Source organism: Eurosta solidaginis, chromosome 2 (genome assembly GCF_040869045.1).
Source record: "Eurosta solidaginis isolate ZX-2024a chromosome 2, ASM4086904v1, whole genome shotgun sequence".
In the NCBI taxonomy this organism is placed as follows: Eukaryota; Metazoa; Arthropoda; class Insecta; order Diptera; family Tephritidae; genus Eurosta; species Eurosta solidaginis.
This window is the reverse complement of record NC_090320.1, coordinates 126110288-126131849: the sequence shown is the minus strand read 5'-3', so window position 1 is coordinate 126131849 and position 21562 is coordinate 126110288. Positions and strand designations below refer to the sequence as shown.

Below are 21562 nucleotides of genomic sequence, written 5' to 3'. Positions count from 1 at the left end.
TTTATTTTTTAATTTAACATTCACAAAAATACCAATTTCAGTTTTAATTTGCGACCGAAAACCAACAAAGGCAGAGTTGTTGAGGTTAACCATGTCGATATTTGATCCATTTGGTTTCTTTGCAAATATTAAATTGGTACCCAAATTTTGTTGCAAAAACTATAGCATGTTAATATGGGTTGGCACAATGAAATACCCAATGACATTTACGTTAAATGGTACGAGTGGTATAAGTCACTTGATAAGATAATGGAGTTAAACATACCTTGAGTTTATAGTCCGTTTTTTTAAGATTTATCTGCCGAAATTCAATTGCATATTTTTGTAGATGCAAGTGAGCTGGCGTTTGCAGCTGTAGCGTTTTTCCGTATAAAATGTTATGACCAAATAACCGTTGCCTTCGTGCCGCCAAGTTTCGATGCAGTCCTTTGAAGCCAAAGTCAATTCCTAGATTGGAACTACAAGCCGCGGTGCTTGAAACACGTTTTAGTAGAACAATTACTGAGTGCCACACAATAAATCCTGCACTAATACATTACTGCTCAGATTCTAAAACAGTGATTCCGGGGATTCGCTCTGAGGCTCGCCTATATAAACAATTCGTAAGTAATCGAATTTAGGAAATTATTGACAAATCTGAGGTAGCACAATGGAGATGGGTACTCGGATCGTTAAACCCAGCTGACAGCGCAGCGTCACCACAGGCTTGCACTATATCTATGATGGATTCGAAGTGAATTCACGGTCCAGACTTCCTAAAGCAAAATGAAGAGGTTTGGCCGGTATTACCGCATTTTTCCGCCAATGATAGCGACAACGAAAAAAGAGCAAAACCGTTATACACATTGCGATTGCACGAGGATGCTGTGCTTTTCAGCAAATTTTTAAATTATTATAAATACGTCAAAGTGATGACTTGGGTTCGACACGCCGTCATCAGATTTCGCGCTTTATTAAACAAAAACCTCGAAATTCAGCAGTCAACCTTTAAAGTTATAGTCGGTGCAATTAAAGAAACTGAGGAGCTGCTAGTTCGGTTGGTTCAGGAAACTGCCTTCGTCGATGAGCTTTTGATATTACGAAATAAAAAACAGATACCAAGGTGGAGTCCGTTATTTACCCTGACACCCGTTTTGGATGCAAAGGGACTGGTGCGCCTTGGTGGTCGTATTGAAAACGCCCTGTGTTTACCCGTCTGCACCACGAACACAGTAATTTTACCAAAGGATCATGCCCTGTCACGACTAATAGTCCGGCATATCCATAAAGCATTTTATCACCAAAACCAGGCAGTTATTATATATGCGATACGAGCTATATATTGGAACCCGAATGTGCGAAGTCTCCTGAAGTCAGTCAAGCACGAATGTCAAGTCTGCAAAAAACGCATCAGCTATGCCGAGCCGTGCTCTCATGGGTGAAATGCCAGCTGATCGGCTTTCACCATTCGTCAGAGCGTTATCGTATACTGGTATTGACTATTTTGGGCCAGTAATGGTCTCCATTGGAAGACGGCGGAAAAGGCGATGGGTGGCATTGTTCACCTGCCTAACGGTTGGAGCTGTTATTTTATGCCTGAGAAATTTCGTTAATCGTAGAGGTGTTCCCGTCCGCATAAGGAGCGATAGGGGCAAGCATTTTGTTGGAGCCAGTAAAATCGAATGAGTGCAAGTATCCAAGGGCTTCGAGCGTAAATGTACTCGTCGAGGAATAGAGTGGGTGTTTAACACCCCTGTTGACTCTTCTGAAGGCGGCATATGGGAGCGGATGGTCGAAGTGTTAAAAGGGTTTTCTCGTTCACTTTAAAACAGGCGGTTCCACAAATCGAGACATTGCAGAGCCTACTTATCGAGGCTGCAAATTAAATTAACTCGCGTCCTCTTACGCATCTGTCAATTGATAACCGTGATGCCGACCCGATAACTCCTAACCATTATACAAACTATATACAGACTCCAGTTGAATCAGATAAACTTTGTCTCCGAAAGCAGTGGCGAATTTTGCAATAATTAAGGCAGACGTTTTGGCACAGATGGATACTAGAGTATTTACCATCACTTACTCGTCGAACTAAATGGCGCAAAAGAGTCAATCCCATTCAGGTGGGAGATGTTGTTGTATGCGATGTTAATGAAAACTTGCTCGAATGGAGGCGTGGGATCGTGTTGGAGGTATATCCTGGTTCAGATGGACAGGTCAGATCGGCTCTAATCAAAACATCAAGTGGCAAACTAATGAGGCCCGCATCAAAGTTAGCTGTGCTGGATATTCGTAGTGATCGTCAACTGGCAGGAGCTCCATGGCTTCACGGGGGGCGGGATGTTGCTGGCATATGTGCCTAGCCTAATGCTTTTCATAATTGTATACGTCTGGTATTTCTTATGTTTTAATACAACTCTGTTTAAGTTTCCGAAAATTCGATACGTACCTTTAACGGCTGCTTTTGGTTTCACTATTTCACGAAGAGCCGAGAAGCAAGCACCAATAAGTATGTAAGATTAAAATAATTTGCCCTTTAATTCTAATTATATGTTCTTACAGATATTAAAACTCAGTAAACCTCTCTCATCCTCAGTAAAACTCATTAAAACTCTAAAAGACTTTATAACATTGTATTTTTCGTCATGAATAAAAATTTATTAATATAAGTTAACACTACAGAAACCAACATTGACTCTTACACGCGCCACGCTCTTTCTGCTGACGCTATGTCTGCCTTACAAATTCCATAATCATGGGAAGCAGCAACTTTAAGGTGTCATATCACCAACACACCAAAACCGTGGGAACAGGTATGGCACATGTTGTGTGCATGTAAGGCAAGCCAGGTTTATAGCTTACATTTAAGAATAACATTGTAAAGTCAGTTCAAAACCGAATTCAATAAAGATACGACGTGCTCATAGAGCACTAAAAATACTTTTTTTGGTCTTTGCATCTTAACAAAGATTAAGTTATATTCGTTCTTCGAATCCTCGGAATTTTCTTCCGAAGCTTGCGTCCACAACACTCTTGGACAACTTTAATAAGACTATTTTGTCAGACAATACCCCCATGATTTTAGCGTCTTATATATTCCCCAACAACGAAACGATTCGAATTGACGATAGAAACTACTGGAGTACAAGCGGCTCAGGCATCCAGGGACTCCCGGCTGTGATATCCACTATGAAAAATAGAAGTATCGCCATCAACCTCAATATGATATGTCATAATATCACAACCGGAAATGTAAAACTCCATCCATACCTTAGAGGAAAAACAGACTGGTTAAATCACACTGGGCTATGCCGTGTTGATTACAGTTATTTCCTTAATTTTGAGGGGGAAACGGCAAAATTAAACATACCACCTTGACTATTTCATTGTTGAACAAGAGCTTCCGCGGACACAGGCGCGAGGATTCACCCTAACCACCTAATCTACGGGACGTACATCTCTAAAGGCGTGCAGTTAACACACTCAGCCAGACACACTACGCAACGTCAGCACATTTGTTTACCATCGATGGTTGTACTCGCTGTAACGTTAGTATATTTGTATTTCGCCATGATATGCAATACTAATAATTTCATAACGCAACGCTACCCGTGGCATTCGAACAAACTTGCGTGAGGGTTACGCCGCTACCGGCTCAGATATACATAAAGTTATATAATTATAATATAATAACAGCCAAATTCCAACATGATATCTTCCATGGCTTGCAAAACTTTTAAATTTCCTTATGCTATATGTAGGCGGAGCCACAGACCGTCGCGATTCCGTGTAAGCGCGGCCCAAATTACTTATCGTATTGAAATCGCACTATACTACTATCGAAATATAATGAAAACTTGACGACTGTAATGCTCTTTACCAGTGGGCGGCAAAACTAAAAGTACAGAAATTTCAATGCCGCCCAAATGTCAAATACAGCGCCAACTATAGTTGAAGGTACCACATAAATACAAAACGTATATTTTTCGCACCTTATCGCACATTCTCACTAGTCTTAATTTTGAGTCAACATTACTTATTACAAAAATTGCAGTTGAGTTATGAGTTTTTTTTTTGATTCGCTTCTAAAGTTGTAACTTTGGATAAAAATATAATTGATTTTTGGCATTTTTGGAAAGTATGGAAAACTTCTAAAAATAGTAAAAGCTCTTTTGAAATATTTACATTTATGTTTTTATATATAGTAGGGCCGAAGATCACTACCGCTGAGAATTCCACTGACAATATTTCATTAGTTAAATCTCATTGTATTCATGGTGATGAAGAACAGAAATAGTACAACTAACAAACAACATTCATTATTGCACCATAAATAAGAGGAAAAACTAGCTATGTACCAAATGTGAAGTAAATTACTTAATACGATTTTTGGGTCGGTCCCTGGTCCAACTCCTGCAATTGCGTCATAATCGTCGGGTTAAGATATGTAGCTATTCAAACTTTACGTAATTTCATTTTGTCTTTTCGAAGTTACATACAAATAATGTGTCAAAACTTTATTAACATACCTGAATACATAGAGCTTTAGTAAGGTTAATCTCATGTTGTGCTGTTGGTAATCTCAAATTTAGTGCACGCGTGGAACGAGATAAGGTAACTGTCATTGCATATACATCTATTGCCGCATTTGCCAACCGATTTAAAATAAACTGCTCATTAACAATACTTTTGCCATATTTCAGTAGAAGTCCTTCAACTGTTTTGCCAAACATTTCTATACACGCAGCTGTACCTTTAGAATAACGTTGTAGTTCAACTGCTACATAAGGTGTGAAGTCAATTTGTCCAAGTCCAATTGATCTCGAGATTCTGCTGGATATTTCGCCAGATAACAGTTTAATGTTAGTGATTGGGTTTTTTAATGCACTCCGCAGTTCTTTTAAATTGGATGCAGCATACTGAATACCAGTAAGTGCTACGAAGAGACGTAAAATATCGTTAGTACCTTCGAATATTCGAAAAATTCTGAGGTCGCGAAGAATACGTTCTAACCCAGCTCCTTTCATGTAACCCATACCGCCAAGTATTTGAATAGCTTCATCGCAAACATACCAAGCAGACTCAGATGCAAAAATTTTTGATATTGCAGCTTCTAAATGATATTCCTTACTCCCTTTATCCATGTTTTGAGATATAGCGTAAGCCATCGTCTCAGTTGCATATTGAAGGATGTTCATTTGTGATATTTTCTCTTGTATGGCGCCATATTCTCTGATCTTTTTCCCGAACTGCACTCTGCTATTTGAATGATCAACTGCTTTTTGTATGCAAACTTTCATAGTACCGGACAATGTGGCTCCCATACCGAATCTGCCGTTGTTTAATATCATCATAGCCACTTTAAACCCTTCCCCTTCCTCTCCCAAAACATTTTCCACTGGAATACTAACATTTTCGAAATATACTTCTGTTGTATTGGATGCTTTAATTCCCATTTTCTTCTCTGGTGGCCCGCTAGTAACACCTCCAAATGATCTCTCCACGATGAACGCTGTTACCTATAAGGAAAAAGTATTTGAAGGTACGAAGTTGCTACAAAATACGGGTATTATTCTAGCAGAGGTATAAGAAAGAAGGTAATACCATTGTCAATTGACGGTCGCCGTATTAACTACCTTACAATTAAATAGATTATGACATTTGGGAGACACGAGTCACCCTGGCCCAACTTCGTTCTGGATTCTGAAACAGACTAAACTCTTACTTGTCCAGAATCAACCCCGACATTCGTAATGTATGTCCTGCATGCGATGTATCCTCACATGACACCAACCATCTTTTCAATTGTAATATGGAACCTACGCCTCTAACGCCAATCTCCTCATGGTCCGCCCCTGTTGAAACTGCCAATTTCCTTGGACTCTCGTTAAAGGAGTGGTCGTGACCATTGAATGGGGCGAAGCACTGTTAGCACAACAACAACATGACATTTGGTGCTACCATCTCAACTAAAAAAAATCTTTCATATTTTTATTGATTTCAAAAATTATTGAATTGTTATAAGTTATTTATTTCTTCAGGACATACATACCGACAAACTCCTTACAATAGGGGGATGTATATCCTAAGCCAAAAGCCACCCTGCCAGAGTAAGGCGCATGCATCACCTTCTTGTTTTCAAAATATGGTCGGACGGGTGCATGTCCGACAATTGGAATGTTGTTGTTGATGTAGCAGTCCAATAGGCGCGACCATTCACAAATATTCACCAATATACTCTAACGGGAGTCCAAGGAAACTTTCAGTTTCAACAGGGAAGTACCAGAGTGAGAGGGGTGTTAGAAGTGTTGGTTCCACATTGTATTAAGGAGATGGTTGGCGCCATGTGGGGACACTTTGCAAGCAGGACACACATTATGTATGTGGGGGTTGATTCTGGAAAGGTAAGAGTTTAACCTGTAATAGTATCCAGAAGTTGAGCTAAAGTGACACGTGTTTCCCTAGGGAGAATGCGTTCTTCTTCTGCGCGTTCACGGTGTTTTTCTTTAAGAATTGAGTTCGTCGGACAATTTCTGGCATAGAGGCCCGACGCCTTTTTGTGGATATCACTGAGGACCAGTTTGTGGTTCCTTCTTCATACCGCTGCGTTCTCAGATACCGTTTTTCCTCATAATACTTGCGGAGATGATCGTAAGCCCCTGGGAAGTGTGGCCCCTTCGCTCAGAAGTCTGTTGGGATTCCCAGGTTTCTCAGTATTCAATAGAAATTTTTGTTCAGCATTTCATTTCTCTCCCCTAATGGGGAGTACTCTCTCCTCATTGTGTTGGTGGTGTTCTGGGGACATAAGGTTACAGCCCCAAGCGGTTCTGAGAGCAATGTTTCGGTAGGTCTGTATTTTCTTGCAGCGAGTAACCTTTAGGCTTGGCGACCATATCGGGGACGCGTAGCATGCAAACGGCCGACTAATTGGATTGTATGTGGTAATGAGGGTCTTTACCCCAAGTGCAGAGATTTGAAGATTGTATTATGGCTCTGGATTTTAGGTACACTTGGAGTTGCATGCTTGCCGAAATGTAGATCCTGGTCGAAGGTCACATCCAGTATTTTTGGGTGTAAGACAGTCGGTAGCGTAATGCCATCGACGTGGATGTCCAATATGGTCAACATTTGCCGTTTCCATGTTCCAGTTTATCTGCGTTTTGATTGAGTTTAGTGCGGTGGTAGTGCTATGTAGGTTTCGAAAGCCATGCAGATGATTGGCAAGACTAAAGTTTGCAGTGAAATAGGGAAGCAGAATGGCTTCAAGTGTCGTGGCTACTGGCGATGGGCGAGATATCGGACCATAAGATTCTCCTACGTTAGGTGGTTTCCCAGGCTTTAGTAACGGTACTACTCGCCATATTTAATTTTACGGTGATGACAAAGGTGGAGAAGGACAGGTTGAAGACATACGCTAGATATTTAAATCCCCATTTGCCAAGTTTTTAAGCATTGGCATGGCTATGCCGTCTTGGCCTACTTCTTTAGATGGTAATAGGGGACGCGCTGTGCGTATGGTCGTTTGCGCGTCTGGCTTTGTCAACCGTAGAATGCATTACATATTGCCGACAGAAAGCACTCCCGTATTTTCTCGCATTCGACAGCAATTTATAGCCGAAGGCGCGGGATATTTTGTCATTGTGCTTAATCGGGTTCGATAGACTTTACGGTAGACACAAGCTTAACCACACCGGCAGAGAGGTTACAATTCTTTAAGTGCTCCTCCAACTTCGCCCGCTTGTGTTCATCCACAAGCAGTCTGATGCGATGATTTATGTCCTTTATTTAGGGGTCTCCAGGGTCTTACTGCTTTATAAGGTCACGTTCTCTCGCTAGAGTTACAGCCTCCAATGGACAATGTGGCTGGATTTCCGGGATTCTGCCGGCGGGAGTAAAACGAGCCCACGGAGTTTCAATGACTTTGCGGAAAATACGCTCCCCTTGAAGGGTATAAGTCGGGATTGGGAGGGCGGGCAGCAAATGGTTGTGTGTATAAGTTTTGTAATCTTCCCACTTTAATTTTTTAAAATTGAGGAAGGTGCGTTTGTCAGTAGTAATAAAGGCGGCAGATCACTCGCGCGAAGGGATTATGGAAAGGTGGTTGGATGGCAATGTTACCATCGGCTGCCAGTTGACGCAGTTTACAAGTCCTGCGCTCACGATGGAAATGTGTGGCGAACTATGAGAGCTTCCCACGTGTGGGCGCGTCCCCATTTATCGTTCAGAACGTCGTTTCTTCTATTTGGTCAGCCAACATCTCACCCCTGCTCTCCGCCTGTAGATCAGAATGCCACAGATGATGGTAAGCGCTGAGTAGTGAGTAGTGCGCTGATGTCAGGGCATTATCCATTGAGGCACCAGGTGACAGAAAGGATGCAGATGTTCATAATTTCTAAATTTGTATCGCCTGACCAGACAGATATGCTTTGGCGTTCCAGGACACTGTGCCTATTACACTAATTGTGAGTGATAAATGGACACCGCCTCGACGTCCATTTCCGCTCTCGCGATCTTTCTGTGGACATTGGGAATGTTGTGCCTCTTCATGAAATCGACTATCTCCATGATATTCCAGTTAACCCATTACAGTTTAACTGTAATCTGAAGTGCAACGAGGAAGAAGTCGTCAGTCTTGGAGTAAGTGACGGCTCACTGCGCCTGGGTTGAGTGAGGCCTAATGTAATGTAAAAATGAAATAACAGATAATCTTTCGTCTGGCTACCATGAGCGATCGAAGTATTATTGATTTTATTGAAAAATTTTATACTTATTTATACGAAATTGTTCTAAAGAATTATTATGTACTGTAATACATATTTACACAAAAGTTAAATACTAAATGTAGAAAATGTACAAAATGCATACATATGCATATGTCAGTGAATTGTATAAGTACATATATATTTAGTTCGCTGGGAAATGCAATCTAAGCATAAACAAAATAGTATGGACACAAACAAAAATGTGTAGCAATGTATAAGAAAGTATTCAGCTTCAAACTGAAATATAAGAAATTTACGAGGGGAATGTACTGAGTGCAATGGCATAGCACGAGTCAAAATATATGTACATATAAAAAAATGAATGAATTCCAAACCCCTCTGAAGTTGGCAAGACAACTTTTACGTGGAAAAAAATTACCTTTTGGGAAAATTGCCGTGAATTTGCCGTAATTTATCAGTGAAACAAAAAAATTTGCCCTAGATAAGTGGCATATTTTATAATTTTGAAAAAAAAATATTTTACATTTTTTTATGGTGCACCGCCAACTGCACGTGACGTTAGCGTGCCACTTTTCGAAAACCACCTTAGACATCAGTTAGGAAAATAATTCTTGTACGTGAATTTGCGGTAGATAAGTGGCATATTTAATAAATTCGAAAAAAAAATTCATATATTTTTATGGTGAACCGCCAACTTCACGTGAAGTTAGCGCGCCACTTTTCGAAAACCACCTTACACACCAGTTAAAAAAATAATTCTTGCACGGGAATTTGCCGTAGATGTGGCATATTTAACAAATTCGAAAAAAAAGTTCATATTTTTTTATGGTACACCGCCAACTTCACGTGAAGAAAGCGTGCCACTTTTCGGAAACCACCTTACACACCAGTTAGGAAAATAAATCTTGCACGTGAATTTGCCGTAGATAAGTGGCATATTTTATAATTTCGAAAAAAAAAATTTTACTTTTTTATGGTGCACCGCCAACTTCACCTGAAGTTAGCGTGGCACCCTCAGAAAACCACCTTAGATACCAGCTAGGAAAATAATTCTTGCACACGAATTTGCCGGAGATAAGTGGCATATGTTATAAATTGGAAACAAAATTCAAACTTTTTTCATGCTGCGCCGCCAACTTCATGTGAAGTTAGCGTGCCACCTTTCGAAAACCACCATAGACACCAATGAAACTGTGCCACTTTTCGAAAACCACCTTAGACAACAGTTAGGAAAATAATTCTTGCACGTGAATTTGCCGTAGATAAGTGGCATATTTAACAAATTCTAAAAAAAAGTTCATATTTTTTTTATGGTGCACCATGAACTTCACGTGAAGTTAGCGTGTCACTTTTCGGAAACCACCTTACACACCAGTTAGGAAAATAAATCTTGCACGTGAATTTGCCGTAGATAAGTGGCATATTTTATAATTTCGAAAAAAAAAATTTTACTTTTTTATGGTGCACCCCCAACTTCACCTGAAGCTAGCGTGCCACCCTCAGAAAACAAATAATAATTCTTGCACACGAATTTGCCGTAAATTTGCCGGAGATAAGTGGCATATGTTATAAATTGGAAACAAAATTCAAACTTTTTTCATGCTGCGCCGCCAACTTCATGTGAAGTTAGCGTGCCACCTTTCGAAAACTACCATAGACACCAATGAAACTGTGCCACTTTTCGAAAACCACCTTAGAAATCAGTTAGGAAAATAATTCTTGCACGTGAATTTGCCGTAAATTTGCCGTAGATAAGTGGCATATTTAACAAATTCTAAAAAAAAGTTCATATTTTTTTTATGGTGCACCATCAACTTCACGTGAAATTAGCGTGCCACTTTTCGGAAACCACCTTACACACCAGTTAGGAAAATAAATCTTGCACGTGAATTTGCCTTAGATAAGTGGCATATTTTATAATTTCGAAAAAAAATGTTTACTTTTTTTATCGTGCACCGCCAACTTCACCTGAAGTTAGCGTGCCACCCTCAGAAAACCACCTTAGAGACCAGCTAGGAAAATAATTCTTGCACACGAATTTGCCGTAGATAAGTGGCATATGTTATAAATTGGAAAAAAAAATTCAAACTTTTTTCATGCTGCACCGCCAACTTCATGTGAAGTTAGCGTGCCACCTTTCGAAAACCCCTTAGACACCAATGAAACTGATACAGTAGCGATGATACCCGGATTACCTCATTAACAAATAGAATTGATACACTCAAAAAAATTACAATTTTTATTCATACTTAGAGAAAAAACCTAATGTTTTCCAAAAATCATCATACTCAAAAGTGTGGACTTTTGCATAGAATTGATACACTCAAAAAAATTAAAATTTTTATTCATACTTAGAGAAAAAACCTAATGTTTTCCAAAAATCATCATACTCAAAAGTGTGGACTTTTGCATAGCCCAGGAAATGTTCACATCATACGTGTTATTGTAAACAGAACTAGTCCAAAACTTAAATTTTCTGAGAAAAAGCAAATGAAGTTTTATTTTTCTATAGTTTTATTATACAAATAAGACTGGTGACAGCTATGGCCATCACTTTTGTCTCTTTAAGTATACTTTATACGTGCTAATAATTTCACCACCCGTTTTTTAATGTATCATAAAATCTCGAAATATGAAAATTTTGTGTGTAAAACACAAAATGTCTGAAATCATCTTTTAAAACTTTCTGTTTTAGAAGGATTCAAAATTTTTTGAAAAATTTAAGTAACAAAGAATTATTAAACTATTCTATTTTACGTTTATAAGCGCCAAAAAAAAAAAATTGAATTTTTTCAGTGCATAGAAGGGATGTTTTCTTGCCAAAGTGGCCTGCGACAAATCCATTAGAGTCAGCAGAGGTAGCCAATCAGCAAACAGTACATATTAAATTTTGTTTTAGTTTTCTCGTTTATGTAAATTGTGAAATTCCCGTGCAATAATTATTATATTATTATATAACTGGTGTCTAAGGTGGTTTTCGAAAGGTGGCACGCTAACTTCAAGTGAAGTTGGCGGTGCACCATAAAAAAAGTTAAAGATTTTTTTTTTTCGAAATTACAAAATAGGCCACTTATCGACGGCAAATTTACGGCAAATTCGTGTGCAAAAATTTTTTTCCTAGCTGGTCTCAAGTTGGCGGTGCACCAAAAAAAATTTTAATTTTTTTTTTCGAATTTTTTATCTACGGCAAATTTACGGAAAATTCACATTCAAGAATTATTTTCCTAGCTGGTCTCTAAGGTGGTTTTCTGAGGGTAGCACGCATTTCTAAACTATGGTCACAGCAAATATCTTTGTTTCACAGATAATTCATGGCAAATTCACGTGCACGAATTATTCCAGACTGGTACCTACGGTGGTTTTCGAAAAGTGACACGTAAAGTTGACGGTGCATCATAAAAAAAAGATTAAGAATTTTTTTTTTTCGAAATTATAAATAGGCCACTTATTCTTGCCAACTTCAGAGAGGTGAATTTCAAGACATACTACACCATCCGCGTTTGAACGAATAGGATATGGGAATTATGTATGGCTATTCACCTTATGACATAATTAAATTTTGAGTTTGCTTATGTTTACATAATTGCTATGGTTCAGTTACATTGTTATTTTTCTTATTCAATTGTTGTGCGGCAACAATTTATGACATAATTGCTAGTTGATCGCAAAAAGAAATAAATTTGTTTATGTTCTTTTCTATGTTCTTTCTTTAAATTTATTTGCCTTTGTTGTTTCTATCTATATATATTTTTGTTTTTAGTGTTTATATATTTTTGTTTCTTTTTTCGTACAATAATATTTGACATTTAACCTTATTTTTATGTACCACGATTTTGCTTATCAGCATTTTGGTTTTTTAGAAGTTCAAGCCTATTTTTATGGATTATTATTTTCTTATTCTTATTTTTGCTTTCGCTATTTTCTACTCTATGGGGAATTAATGTAAAGTCGTTTTGCTTATCAATGTTTTCTACCTTATAGGGAGTTAAAGTGTAACTATTTTTCCTATCAATATTTCCTACTCTACAGGTCCCTTTATATATACTATCTAACTTATGACCTGTTTCGTTTTTAACTAATACTAGATCTCCTATATTTATTTTCTGTTTTTTCTTTTTGGTTTTTTCGAATAACGGTAAATTGCAAATATCTCAAAAACGGTACCATAGAATCAAAAATGAACTCGATTTTCGAAATCGGGGGGTGGTTTTACATACGAATTTCATAACGGCGTCTCTGGTACATTTTGGCCGTCGACCAGTGTAATTAATGAATAAAACGATTGCTTCTGTTCTCTTTAAGCATTACGGTTGGCTGATGATATATCTTCTGTAGCTAAGCAGTCTCAGATCTCGACGCTTGACAAACCGCTGCCCATTAAAGATGCGACAAAACAAAAAACATGTATTATATATATATATGTAAATACATCGCGTGAACTGGATTAGCCTTGTTACATTGGGCCACTTGAGGGCAGCGCGCTGCCTTTATTTTCCAGCTATATACTCTGTGAAGTATTAGTTGTAATATTACTATCAATTTGGTTATATTTAATAATGGATATGTAACTATTAATTGTGATATTACTTTCAATTTGGTTATTTTTAATAATGGATATGTAACTATTTAGCAGAAGATTAAATAAGTTTATTATTGCAGTGGAGTTAGCTGGTTTTACGTACATTACGAGTGTTGTTTAATTAAAGTTTCTAATCCTGTTTTGGGAATTGTTAGTTTGTCTACTCCCACAGGCATTATTTTGATTAAAATTATGGTTCTATCGGGGCTGTGGTCGAAATCTTCTACCTTGACAGCCTCCGTAGCTGTTATTTCGCTAACTTCAACGGAAACTACCACGGTGCAGTACCGAATTTGGTTACCTGTAACCTCAGTACCATTGTTTGTGAATTTGGTATTGCTATTTCTTCATGGTTATCTTTGATTAGTTCAAAGATATCAGCATTCAAAAAACTATGCAAATTCTCGGTTTACCATCGAACTTAGGCAGCACCGATGAAGCTGTCTTGATTGAGGCATTTTGAGGGCTACTGTTTGCAAAGGTTCATATTCGATTGTTTGCTGCTATTCCTCAAAATTGGATTGAGTTTTAAATAATAAGGTACTAAAGTTGATATTTACATCTTGTTTTAATGACGTTGGCGTTTTAATTAGATTGAGGTTTTAGATACGCTCTTGAATGCTTTTCGAAACAGCAGAAACAAAACAGCTAACCAAAGCTCTGGAATATTTTGGAATATTTTTTGTTTCTACTTCAACTGGTGGCTCATATTTAACTATTCCGTTCTCTGAGTTTCCTGAGTTTTCTTTTCCTATTTTGTATCTAGCTATTGCTATCATAATTCCGTTTGCTAGTGCTTTCCACCAAGGCATTTTGAAAAAAATAAGACTTTCCTTTATTTACTTTCCTGTTTCGAAATTGAAAAAAAAAAACGAAATTGAAAAAAAAGAAATTTAAATTAAAAATTCTTAGTTCTGAAATATGAAAAACCTTTCTCTTGATCAGTGCTGCTCAAAATTTCTTATATGGAAGTGCAATCACAATACACGTACAAAATTGTACGTGCACTGAATTTTTTTGCATTTAAAAAAAATAAATTTTAAAATTTTTAATTGTTTGAGGTCGGGAAAAGTTGAAGATTTGGTTTCGAGATACAAAGTTTTTGCTTAAAATATTACGTAATTAGTTATATCGTCAACATACAAGAGGAAATAAATTTAATTTTGTTGCATAGAGAGCTGCTTCGGCCGTGTTTTTAGTAATAAAACAAAAATGTATTGTTTTTTCATACCTACGCGTTTCGACGCGGCAGCGCCATCCTCAGGGTATTCTGTTTTTATTAACAATAAACATGAAAATATCAATTAGTTATAAACACACTTAATAATTTTCTCTCAATATAATATTTTTTCATTGCGTGTTGACTCACCATGTAGTGGTATTTGCAAAAATATATAGCTAAATCCGTAAGTTTCTCCTTACTAACATCACAAAAACATTAATACATATAACATTTCTAACACCAGTACATTAAACATTAATTTAAAAATATATCACAGTTCTTTTCCCTTTTGATTGTCAAGTTTATTAATTTTATTTTGGAAACGATAATAAATAATATTAAAAGTTCGAATAATAACGAAAATACACAGCAAAAGAATTCACCAACAAAAAAATATATTGGCGTTACATACGTACCAGGGTTGACAAACAATCAAACACTAAAAATAATTGTAGAAAAGGAAAACATAAGTTATGCTCACAAACCACATAGCACGCTAAACAAAATATTTACCAAAACTAAAGATAGAATTCAAAAAGAAGATCAGAATAATGTGGTATATGAAATAAAGTGTACAGGCAATGAAAATGATGAATGCAACAAGAGCTACGTTGGGACTACAAAAAGAACGTTGGGTATAAGACTACATGAACATGAAAGGGACGCCAAAAATAAAAAGGATACAACAGCACTTGCAAAACACCTTACAAGCAACAATCACACAGCTGATTTCACCAACGCTAAAATATTGGACATAGAGCGAAAAGAAAAATGACGACTAGCACTGGAAACCTTACGTATACATCAACAGCTGAGAAATGTCATAAGCTTCAAAGACGATATAAAAAACACAAATAGTGCATATACTGCGGTGATAAAATAAAATTAATAAACTTGACAAACAAAAGGGAAAAGAACTGTGATATATTTTTAAATTAATGTTCTATGTACTGGTGTTAGAAATGTTATATGTATTAATGTTTTTGTGATGTTAGAAAATCATGTACAAAGTAAGGAGAAACATACGGATCTAGCTATATATTTTTGCAAATACCATTACATGGTGAGTCAACACGCAATGAAAAAATATTATATTGGAAAAAAATTATTAAGTGTGTTTATAACTAATTGCTATTTTCATCTTTATTGTTAATAAAAATAGAATACCCTGAGGATGGCGCTGTCGCGTCGAAACGCGTAGGTATGAAAAAACAATAAATTTTTTTTATTACCAAAAAACGGCCGAAGCAGCTCTCTATGCACCAAATAAGTTAAAAGAAATTTGGCCCAATTATACACTTCATAGAAATAAATTTAATTCTGAACGTTGCGAAAAATTACATTGACCTATAGCCTCAGTTTTTGTTTATTTTATATAACTACATCGTCGAAATTTGGTTTTTAATAATACTAAAGGTAAATGTGGAGATTTCCGCGAATGTTGCATTAGAAATTGAGTTTGATAACTTTCCAAATGCTTATTTAGAGGGTCCCGCGCGGTTTGTTTTAAATTTGTGTTACAATTTACATATATTAGCAACAGAGATTACTGAGGTGCTGAAATACCACCCGAATTTAATAAAATGTTTAACAAGTAAATGATAGGCATGATTGCTTAATGGTTCCCCCACTTTCAGTCAAAAAATTTCTCATAACCACGCAAAATAATATACCGAAATAAAATACAAAATCACAGAAACTACCCCGTAAGAGAATCTCTAGTTCAAAACAGGTGCACTTCTACTGCCTTCTGAACCACTAATAGTTCGCCATCTATCTCTTTTACATGCTTTCAACTGGCGAACTTAACATTGCGATGTCCTAGGCGGCGGAAATTGTCCCGGCAACTATATACAAATTTCTACTTTAGAACTAGATCTTTATTGGCACTTTTTGGATACTTACGAACTAGTGTAAAATTTGACAGCTGATATCTAGTTCTTTCTTGGTAATATTTCGTTGGCTGCGAACTGGAGCGAAATTCTACATATTGCTTCTAGTATGATATTATCGCGTTTTTCGATAGTTCCGGATTGGTGGAATAGTGTTGAAAAAAGGCATACTCATATTTAATCGTAGCTTGTTAAAAAAGGCAGCAGTATTTTTGTTGGTGGCCCATTTTTAATTAAAAAATTTAAAAATCCAAACTGTCGATTTGATAATTGCAAATATAGCAACTAACAAAATGGTACTTATTAGGCACTGTAGGTCTAGTTCCGAACCAGAAATGTGTATCACTAGTTACTGACTTCCCTTGACGATAATTTACTATTATCGTATGAAGTTAGAATAGGCTCCTCTTCTTTTGGTACAGTTTTGCTTATATTCTTTGGTCATATGCCCCATATATTTCAGCTCTGCGGTCAGTTATCTATTTTAATTTTATTTATGAATATGTTTTGATTACAAATTTTTTTCAGTGTTATCATGTTTTTGAATAATTTTTAGTTGTCAAATTGTTAGTGTAAATTTTTTTCATTATACACAAGTGCCTGAGCTTCATACGGGAGTGCTTTTTCTTGGCACTTTCATAAGAAATTCGAGCATTTTCATATTATTCGAAATTATATGTGAGGGAATATGGGAGTGCTATGAACATATTTTTTATATTCAAAGTGTGATTTTGAATCTGTGCCTATGATTCAGGGCAAAACAAAAACAAAAGTGACACAAGTGTATAGGGGTTGAGCAGCCCTGGTCTTGATCGAAGGAACTTATAGCCAAAATTTGGTGATGATTGAAATATGGGAAATACGTTTCCATAGAGAATACACACACAGAATTTGACTTTTATATATGGAGTTGTATATATTGTTTTTTTTTATCTTTTTTTTATTACGTGTTTTAATTTGTTCTTGTAATTTTATTTTTTCTTCGAAGAAGTTACAAACTTCAGCAAACGGTAAGCTTTGGCTATTTTCTTCTTGAATTTTCTTCCGCCCCGTATTTGTTTTTTATTTTTATTGGGGGAGGAATTTTAACTTCCTCTTGCCTGTTTAGCCTGTTCCGTCGGCGATACTCTTCAATAATTATCGGCAGAAAGTCTTGCTACAAAACTGTAAAGGTTTGAGGAACCTCTTCAGTGACTTTTGGAGAGTTTTGGGTTTCAAGTTTATTTTCTCTTTCTAGGCTGATTTTGTGCCAATTTTCAAATGTGGCAACAAACTCTTGTTTGGTTATTTCTTGCATAACCAGGAAAATAGGTTTAACCAAAGCCGAAATTGAAAAATCTTTAAGTCGCCAAAGGAGGCTAAATTATGATATACTTATATTATGTGTCGGCTTTTCTGCTTCCATTACCACCGAGCTCATGCTCCAGCTTCAATTTTGTCTGCTTCAATTACCACCTTGCTCATACTCTATCTTCAATTTTTTCTACTTCAATTACTACCTTGCTCATGTTCCAACTTAATTTTTTCTGCTTCGATTACCACCTTTTTTATATCGATATTGCCAAATGTTCATCACCGCGCCAATAATTCAATAACTGCATTTGCAAATATGCATGAATTTCTCAATTGATCCTTTTTAAATGTTCACTGCTAGGATTTCAGCAATTTGATCCTTTTTAAATGATTACTGCCAGGATTTGATTCTTTTGAATTATCACTGCCAGGTTTTAAGCAGTCTGCTGAGAGTGAAAATAGCAATCTGCTTATTACAATCGAGGCAGGATCGCCATGTAATGAAGACAGAATGACAATTCCAAATAAAAGAAAACTAACTTGTTTGTCCGTTGATATCGGACCAATCATTGATGTTATTGGAGAAATTGTATTCATATTTATACAAAATTAGTCTAAATAATTCTTATGTACTACTTTACATGTTTATACTACCTAGTATCACTTGTGGTCGAAATTCGACCAACTAGTATTTTTTTTAACTCAGTCTATGCATCCAGTGTTGGGGGTAGTGCAATAATGCGTTAATAGTTAAGCAGTGAGTGAAAATATAGTACACTGGTCTAACTTACTTAAATTTTTCATTAAAATTTTGAATTTGATCTAAGACGTTACACTTTTTGATTGCATTTTCTTAAATTTTCTACAAACTTTTCAAATGTAATTATAACGTTTTGGTATAGAACCCCTTGTAATGTAAAAAATATGTAAAATCAAATGAAATTGACATAGAATTATGGTGAAATTACTTTAAATTAAATTGAAAAATAGCTTTTTCCACACCAATCGAGGCAGGATCGCCATGTAATGAAGACAGAATGACAATTCGAAATAAAAGAAAACTAACTTGTTTGTCCGTTGATATCGGACCAATCATTGATGTTATTGGAGAAATTGTATTCATATTTATACAAAATTAGTCTAAATAATTCTTATGTACTACTTTACATGTTTATACTACCTAGTATCACTTGTGGTCGAAATTCGACCAACTAGTATTTTTTTTAACTCAGTCTATGCATCCAGTGTTGGGGGTAGTGCAATAATCCGTTAATAGTTAAGCAGTGAGTGAAAATATAGTACACTGGTCTAACTTACTTAAATTTTTCATTAAAATTTTGAATTTGATCTAAGACGTTACACTTTTTGATTGCATTTTCTTAAATTTTCTACAAACTTTTCAAATGTAATTATAACGTTTTGGTATAGAACCCCTTGTAATGTAAAAAATATGTAAAATCAAATGAAATTGACATAGAATTATGGTGAAATTACTTTAAATTAAATTGAAAAATAGCTTTTTCCACACCACCCGTTGGCGCGCTACCGAAGTTAGTTTTGGGTGCTCGGTTCCGCCGTAGGCCTATATCACACATATAAACTACATATACATATATCGCCCATTTACTTCAATAGTGTCATAATTCAAAAAACACGAACTCTTAGTTAAAAACGAAAAAATGTGCTAAAGAAATTTAGCATATTTCACACCACCCGTTAGGTATGCAATTGGCGCTTTACCGAGTTTAATTTTGTATAAACACATATGTAATATGTAAGTGTGATACAAAACGAATATTTCGAATAGAACAGAGGATACCTTCATAAAAAATAAAATAAAAATATAAAAAAATTATGTAATGGGAAAGAAGGCAGAGTTTACTAAAAAAAATTTAAAATGAAAGAAAAAAAAATTAAGTACTTAAAGTGCGAAAAAATTAAGTGAAGTGAATATACAGTTCAATATAAAAACCCAATAAGTGCACTTAAACTTTTTCCCGGGTTTTAATGTTATCAATGTTCAAATAAGAAGATTCTAATATTCGGATATTTACTGTTGGGTTTCCCATTGAGATCTATGTACGTAATTAATTTATATTAAATTTGTAAACACTCCATTTAATGAATATATATGTCCATATCTACCATAAAATACTTTCTGTGAACGATATAATACTAAGATATAACAAAGCAGAATAAATTAGAAAGAAAAGAAAAACTAACAAAAACATTGAAATTATTCACGCAAACATATTTACTAAAATAAAATTAATTTCATAACTTTAAGCGACATAAACAAATTAGGGTTATGGGATCTAAGCATCCGATTAATGGGCATATAATCCAACAAAGTTAGCCTAATAATAAATACTAATATCGCCTGCGGTCGAAATTCGACCAACTTGTATTTTTTCCATTAAAATTTTTAATTTGATCTAAGACGTTGTACTTTTTGATTGTATTTTCTTAAATTTTCTACAAAATTTTCAAATGTAATTATAACGTTTTGGTATGGAGCTCCTTAAACAAAAATATAAAAAATATGTGAAATCAAATGAAATTGACATAGAATTATGGTGAAATTACTTGAAATTGAATTGAAAAATAGCTTTTTCCACACCTATCAAAATAAATTAGCATAAAAGATAACATACAAATTTTAATGTAATATTTCTGTAGCAAATTTATTTATTTCTTGTTCAGTATAAGACGTGCTATATCTAAAATGAGCATAAAATCTGGAAATGCAAAAAATATTTTGGGTCAAATTATAAATAAACAAATTTAGTGAATTTGAACAAAAGTTGACTCATTATTTGTGATTTCATGTTTTTTTGAAAGCAACTAAAATACAAAAAACAAAGAATCTGTTAAATAAAGAATAAAATAAAATTTGTCCAAAGAAATGGGCCGGTTAAGTTATTACTTCTCTTTAAGGTTTTTTTGTGCGCTAACCATTATTTTAGAACAATTTTTTAAAGATTTTGGTACAGACCAATATGGGTAAGTGGCAACAATGGGAAACAATATTTTATTTGAACTGAAAACGAGTGAGGCAGTAGTTCTCCCACCGTTTGGCGCGTACGAATATGTACATATGTAGATGAAACATTTGAGCAACGCGACAATGCAGCTTTTGGAATTTCGAATTAAGCGGGGTTTGTGAACATAATGGGTCCTACAGATGGCAATTTTGATATTTGTACAGATTTTCGAATTCACAAAAAACTTTTTCTATTAATTATAAACAAATAGATAATATTTGTTAACAGAAATAGGCCTATGCACTGCGGCTGATCCATACGAATCGATTCATATAACTTTTATATGATTTTACGTACGCTAACTATGCGAAACAATTGATTGTATGGAAATTTTGTTAACGTATTAATAGATAGTAGAGTAATATACCGACTATGCAATATTTCGACCTAAAATCGAAAACGTTTTTGGGTCGTTTTTTTCGTTTAATATACAAAGTGAAATTTTCCGATTCAGTCAAGTTGCATTTAAATAGTAATAAATTAAGTTGAAATAAAAGATAATATTATAAAATAAAATAAGAAATATCAAAATAAATTAGCATAAAAGACAATATACAAATTTTAATGTAATATCTTTGTAGCAAATTTATTTATTTTTTGTTCAGTATAAGACGTGCTACATCTCAAATGAGCATAAAATCTGGAAATGCAAAAAATATGTTGGGTCAAATTTGCAATTAATTGTTATAAATAAATAAATTTAGTGAGTTTGAACAAAAGTTGACTCATTATTTGTTATTTAATGTTTTTTTGAGAGCTAAAATAAAAAACAAAGAATCTGTTAAATAAATACCTTGCATTTACGTGCAAGTAAAATTTGTCCTAAAAAA

The 21562-nt window shown here is 35.4% G+C and overlaps 1 protein-coding gene across 6 annotated transcripts in view; it reads right to left on the bottom strand.

The window, feature by feature from the left end:
• Positions 1-21562, bottom strand: part of Acadvl (Acyl-CoA dehydrogenase very long chain) — a 584514-nt gene that overhangs the window by 43269 nt on the left and 519683 nt on the right. For all 6 annotated transcript variants that reach the window (XM_067766168.1, XM_067766166.1, XM_067766164.1 and 3 more), the window contains one exon: positions 4509-5498. In XM_067766168.1, coding sequence (XP_067622269.1) covers positions 4509-5498 — 990 coding nt within the window. The remainder of the gene's footprint in view (positions 1-4508; positions 5499-21562) is intronic.